The sequence below is a fragment of the Peromyscus eremicus genome, chromosome 5 (assembly GCF_949786415.1).
Source record: "Peromyscus eremicus chromosome 5, PerEre_H2_v1, whole genome shotgun sequence".
In the NCBI taxonomy this organism is placed as follows: domain Eukaryota; kingdom Metazoa; phylum Chordata; class Mammalia; order Rodentia; family Cricetidae; genus Peromyscus; species Peromyscus eremicus.
The window spans coordinates 35,068,641-35,075,763 of NC_081420.1; the positions used below are offsets into that span (position 1 = coordinate 35,068,641).

Sequence of the window (7,123 nt, forward strand, 5' to 3'; positions counted from 1 at the left end):
AAATCGCTGGTTCCCCAAACTGTAGAAATGTTCAAGTTAATTATATTTGCACAGTAAAAGATGCTTTTTTAGTCTCACAGCTGTATAGTATCAGACCATGCAGTCGCAGGAACTGTGGAGAAATAAAACGACTCTTGATAAGAAGGTGGAAGTACCGTTGGTAACAGACAAATAGATCTCAACATCCTGTTTCTGTAAAGCAGGAATGCTCAAGTTGATACTGGTGTTAAATTTGCTTCTGTGTGAGAATGTTGCCCCTTTGCCTGTGAATGTCCCTGGAGCTGGACAAGGTGAAGTCTACCTCCAGGACCTGTTTGATCATGCCCTCATGCTGTCTTATAACATCAGTGAACTCAATAGGGAAATGCGCAAGATGTTTGTAAGTACCTCACTTACCTATGGCTTCTTCCCAAAAGGAGCCTTCCTGTCAATAATGATACTGCAACACATTTAAAATTATTGTAAGCAAAATTTCTAATTAAATATCTGTCATAGATTCAAAGAAATTAGCTACTGAGAAATAGAACATTGAAGAACAAGATAGTTTCATGAAAGCTCAAAGATTTACAAAGCTTTCAGTGATTTTTTGAAATTGTTTCTACTTAACTATTAAAAAAATATCAGTTTGAACCAATGAAGAACAAGAGGTTACATAATGCAGATATATATGTATGGGGATATTTGGCTCAATTTCTACAGGAAGATTATTGTTAAAACACAACTGTCAGATAAAAACCTAAAAGATGAAGCTGGAGAACAACTCTGATTCCCTCATCTATTTTGTATACAGCCAGTCTCTGCTGGCATCTTCCCCTTGGCCTTGTACATAGCCAATAGAGGAGCCGCGTATTGTGTTGAGTCCAGTGGAATTAATAGAATGAATCTAATTTCCTAAGATTCAAGAATAGAAAAAAAACATTAGCTTTTCAGAAACTCCTCAATGCCAGGAGTCACGGTTTAAAGATTTCACTGGATGAGTCATTCAATGGGAGTGATGGGCTAGAAGTGAAATAGGTTCAATAATTTTGATATCTGCATGTTACCTATTCAGTCAGTTATTGTCGGGGTTGTGACAATAGACATGGTTTCAGTACGACAATGGCCACTTAATAAATGTGACTCTGAAATTATAATAAATATGCATTCATGTTGCTTTTCACTTACAACTTTTTCTTTCATTTCCCTTATTCTATCTCAGTTCATCAATGACTTCTCTTCAAACACATTCTTTAAATCTGTGAGTACCTCATTTATTTCCATCTCCCCTTCATGCTAATGGTTTCATTACAATTTAAGTAAAAAAAATGTCATTAACCAAATTTCAAGTAACATTTCCACAGGTAAAAGATTCCACTGCCATTATAAAGCAAACAAACATTCTTTGCAGAAGAATGGGAAAGCTTCAGGAAATCTCATTTGCTGAGATAATTATGATTTCTCATTTTTCTCTAAATCTGTGTATTTTATTTTATTTATATTTGTATCTGAGATAACAATCTGTAAGAATGTGGTGGAGGAACAAACATAATTTTCTGGCCTCACTGAGAAGGAGTACAATTGTTTTGTAGTTAGTTATGTGTAGGAAACAGAAGTACACTGGCCTAAATCTATGTCATGGAGGGGCACTAGTTTGTTTTTTTTTTTCCAGAAACCCCCAATGCTACAAATGAAATCTTGTTTAAAGGTCTCCAGTGCTAACGTTCATTCAGTGGGAGGGCGGGCTGGCAACTGAAAATAGGCTCTCTCCTCCCAATGACCGCATGCTATCTGTTCAAGGTCTGTCAGTGTGAAGGAGAAAAACAGATAAGGCTTGAGTACAATAATATTCATCAAGAGACTGTGTCCCCAGCTTTGTAGTAAACACCTGTTCATATCGTTTTTTATTCATGAGTTTCTCATTCCTCATTCTTGACTGACACTCTTTCAAATTCTTAACATTCCTGACAATCCTTTAAGTTTTACACATTAACTGAATATGTTTTTAGAAAATGTGTAGCTTAATAATATATTTAGATAACTATAATATTTAAATGATAATATAAAATATTATGTAATAATTAATCATTTATGAGTTTTAATTTTTCCTGTTTTATTTTCTTAAAATGGTCAGTTTGTTATGTTTACTTTTGTCAAATTTGACACAATTCCAGTCAAGATTCATGATTAAGTGTGAATGGTACATGTGCATATATTCACTGGGAATGGAAAGAAAATGTGTAGTTTTAAAATGCCTAGCTAAAAGAAATATTTGAACCAACAGGAAACAAATGATTAATAAACACAGATATACATTTACTGCAGTATTAGACTCAAATCTAAAGAAAGACTATTCGTAAAACACGTTGTGTTTTTCAGTTTTGCCATTTCTAGGGCTTTTGATCATTATACAAAAATTTGGAATTAATGACAGAACAAGAGAAAAGTAAACAGGAATGAATGATAGATTAGAAAGTCAGATGAAAAATTAAACGAGGTTACTTAGTTACAGGGGGAAATGGTTAAAGATTCATTCTCTTAATGTAGCTGAAGGGCTTCTCTCCAGCTTTGGGTTGTCAGCCCCATGGTACCAACTGCAGGTTGTCGAGGCGATTGTCCACAGTCACAGCATTGAGATGTACCACCTGAAACCCGGGAGCCACACCTCCCCTGTGTCTTTCCCACAGCAGCTCATGCAGAAGCCTGCCCGAGCCCCTTCTTCGGTTTTTGTCGAAGGCATATGTAAATATCCTAGCACCATTTTTTTTTTTTTTTTTTTTTTGGTTTTTCGAGACAGGGTTTCTCTGTGTAGCTTTGTGCCTTTCCTGGAACTCACTTGGTAGCCCAGGCTGGCCTCGAACTCACAGAGATCCGCCTGCCTCTGCCTCCCGAGTGCTGGGATTAAAGGCGTGCGCCACCACCGCCCGGCTTTCTAGCACCATTTTTATGAGCATCTACTTTTATTTGAGCCTCAAAGGAGTAGATCTCCACCAGTGGTATGTCTTGTTCATCTATCAGTGTGTATTTGGTCTTCCGGGCCACCCGGCCAAGCTGCACAACGCCCAATTTAAAGTCGGTCATGGCCGGACCCGCTCTCTGCTCTACTCGCTGGGGTTTCATGCAGTGTTTATTTGTAAAAAATTATAGCTATAGTTAATAATACTCTGGTTACAAGTTCATTTACTCAATTTCCAAATTCTGTCTAACTCTATTTCTTTTTTAATATTTGCAGATGTTGGACTTGTACAAGAATGAGAAGACTATGTCCAAGATGTTGGACAGCTGCCGCACTGTCCCTGTTAACATCCCACAAACAATACAGGAAGCCCGAAAGTTATCAGTGAGTCCTCAGTTTTCACTGAAACAGCTGAAGCCGTGCCCTGGCTTTGCCATGCTGGCGCTTTTTTAAGTACTGCAATAGATGTGGTAATCACAGGAGCACAAACAAAGAGTAAGAATGAGCAGCAGAAGAAAAATCCTGATATATAGTTGATAAATTATAGGAAAATCAATTATTAAATAAAATTGTAACAGATCTCCATGAACTGGCCTTTTATATGATTCTAGTTCACCAATATTTTGTCAGTGGAAATTGACTTATTTTTCTGTAGGAAATGTTGAATGGACTAGGACACCACTATATAAATAGACATTCCTGTGTATACCTAAGATACACAAAAATAATTGTCTTAATTATATATTATGTATCATGGGCAAATTTTTCATTGCTGAGTACCATGATAAGCCTTCTTTACTTCAAGACTGTACTGATTCTACATCTACTTCTTATCTGTTCAGTCTACTGTGAGTTTATACTTTCTTCTCTTGTCTTAACTGAAAGCATCTGAACAAGGGGTCCAGTAAATTCGATGTAATGTTCCTCAGAAAGAAATTATGCCCTCAGTTGTGATGAGAAGTTTTGCATATCACAGAGAATGTAATTTATAATTGTTATGATTGGACAGTTTGGATTCACTAACATAACTTATCCTCAAATGAGTTGACTTGAACATCTTGTGAAAATAATAAGTGAAAGTGAAGGAACAAGAGGGAAATGAAGAAAACCTTTTGTAGAGACCTACTCAATGACTAGACATTTCAGAGTCCTTTATTGGCATTGCTTCAAGTAACCCTCCTAAATGCTAACTGATAAGAGAAGCCAGAGTTCTGAAAACATTCAGAGAATTTATAATCCCAATATATTGTCAGTATGGAGTGGAGGCTTCACATAACTCAAGCGCTCACTCCAAATCATATAACACAATACTTCCAGCAGCCTATTTTACTTCCTTTTTGAACTGTTCCTTTCTTCTACATCTTTTATGTCTTTCTGTTGCAATATCCATTGGATTCCTTTCTACTGTTCATAGTAGCATCTACTAAAGTAACCAAGACACATAGCAAGCATTTTAAATTTAGAGATGAATTTCTTGAATGAATTTGCCAATTCAAATTTCTTGTATGAATTTGAATCTACACACTGGAGATTTAAAATTCCGTTGCCATTTCTATTAACGCTATTATTAAAGGCAAAGCAAGGTCATGGTTTTTCACCAGCACTTACCATCTAAAGTATCACTTATCTAGAGGGAAGGGACAGGGAAGGAGAATCACTGAGACTGAGAGAGGCACATTTATTAATGTCAGGTTGTCTTCATAATATTTTTGCATTAATATCCTAAAGGGCATTAAAATAAGTATGATTTCAAACACTATACCTTACTTGTTTTATAAATCTAGTTGAATGATTTGTCATTGACAGTGATGGCGTGGATCTTTCCTAAATCAAGTCCTTGGGCACATTCTTTGTCCCCCAAAGCCTTGCATTCTCATGACAAAGAGAACAATCTAACATCTAAGAACTTAGAGGAGGTCAGATTGTAGGATTTAGATGGAAAACAAAAACATAATCAATAGGAAGCTCATTTTAAAAGTAATTATTTATATAGCATAATATTTCATTTTAGCAGACTGTAGTTCTGAATGTTCTAATGTTTAAAGTTCTACCCTATTTTCATATATAAAATACCGAATTACAAATGGATATTTTACTTCAGCATCTCTGATTACAAATTAAATGTAAACAATCTTTCTGTATTTCATTTCTCTTAATGTAATTGATCAATTATGGATGCATAGCTTGAAGACTTTCTGAAACTAACACTGAATCTAATGGGAACCTGGAAAGACCCTTTGCACTACCAAGTGGCCAAACTCACTGGTATGCCAGGAGCCAATGATGCTATCCTGTCCACAGCAAAAGATATTGAGACCCAAAACAAACAGCTTCTAGAACTCATCAAATGGATACTCAACATGGTGAGCAGTCTTCTTAAAATCCACTTTTCTCATTCATGAAATAGATTTCTTCTCAATAATACATTTTGACACACCCCTCTTAGCAAGAACAAAATTTAGTCAACCAATCTTGTACGCAGCCTAGCCACTTAAGAGATTGTATTGGCTAGGGTTTATATTACTATGATAAAATATAACCAAAAGCAACTTGGAGAGGAAAGTGGGTTTTGTTTTTGTTTTTGTTTTCAACTTATACTTCCATATCACCATCCATTATCTAAGGAAGTCAGGGCAGGAATTCAAGGCATGAACCTAGAGGCAGGAACTGAAGCAGAAGCCGTAGAGGAATGCTTACAAGCTTGCTCAGCCTGTTTCTTCACACAACACAGGATCACCTGCCCAGGAATGGCACACACATATGCTCCAGAAATGTCCTATAGACTTATCTGCAGGCAACGTAATGGATGCATTTTTCCAACTGTGGTTCTTCTTCCCAGATAATTCTAGTTTGTGTCAAGTTGATGGAGATGGCTCAGCAGTTAAGAGCAATGACTGCTCTTCCAGAGGACCCTGGTTCAATTCCCAACACCAACATGACAGATCACAACTGTTTGTAACTCCAAGATCTGACTCCCTTATACAGATGTACAGGAAGGCAAAACACCAATGCACATAAAATAAAAATAAATAAATTAAAAACAACAATAATGGCAGGAACTGACATAAAAGTTTAAAGATTCCTCACAGTCATTGAGAAAGTATTTTTCCTAGGTGGAGTGAAATACACTAGATCTCGTAACAAACACTTCTAGCCCATCAGCATCCACTAGTATTGTTTTTCTGTTATTTCATCATCCTATTTTTAAAGGAAATAATTTATCTCCTATAAATTTAATATAAGAAAACATGAACATGAGTCTTGATTCTAGTTGTCAGATTACCTACCCAGCATTAGAATCGTGAAATTCAATGTCTATAACTGAAATTTCACATTATTAATGCTTCTATAAATACAATTCAATATTTAAAAGGAAAAAAGGACTAAAAAACAAGTAGTGTAAATAACAGATGACTGACTATCATTTTGGTCTTTAGGTTCATCCAGGAATTGAAAATGAAGACTATGCTGAATGGTCAGATCTGGAATCTTTGCAGGCATCTGATGAAAAGACTTGCCTCTCTGCTTTACTTAAATTGTCCTTCTGCTTGGAGACTGACACAAAGAAGGTTGACCTTAATCTCAAATACCTGATATGTTCCTTTATTGGTGGCAATACCTGCTCAACCTCAAGGTTGAAAAATGATTTCTATGACCCAGTCTTTTGAGGATTCTTTTTAATTTTATACATTTGAAGACATACATGTACATAGAGGGTCTCTTTAAAGAAGTAAAAATAGACATATTAGATTTACTAAAGTATAAGAAAATTTGTCATTAGTTTTTCTTCATTTAGTCTTGGAAAGGAAGAAGTCAAGCTTTCCCTATTTGCAGATGACATGATAGTATACTTGAGCAACCCCAAAGATTCCACCAAGGAACTGATACAGCTTATAAACACCTTCAGCAACATAGCAGGATACAAGATCAACTCCAAAAAATCAGTAGCCCTCCTATATACAATGGACAAAAAAGCGGAGAAGGAAATCAGAGATACATCACCCTTTACTATAGCCACAAATGACATAAAATACCTTGGGGTAATACTAACCAAGCAAGTGAAGGACCTATATGACAAGAACTTTAAGTCCCTGAAAAAAGAAATTGAAGAAGATGTCAGAAAATGGAAAGATCTCCCATGCTCATGGATAGGCAGAACTAACATAGTAAAAATGGCAATCTTACCAAAAG

At 35.9% G+C, this 7,123-nt stretch overlaps 1 protein-coding gene across 1 annotated transcript; it reads left to right on the top strand.

Moving 5' to 3' along the window:
- The first annotated feature begins 205 nt into the window (after window positions 1-205).
- LOC131910840 (prolactin-7C1-like) lies at window positions 206-6,600 on the top strand. The gene is made up of 4 exons (XM_059262721.1): window positions 206-379; window positions 3,209-3,316; window positions 5,116-5,295; window positions 6,370-6,600. Exons 1-4 carry the CDS (start codon window positions 206-208, stop codon window positions 6,598-6,600), a joined length of 693 nt encoding a protein of 230 aa, XP_059118704.1.
- The last annotated feature ends 523 nt before the right edge of the window (window positions 6,601-7,123 follow it).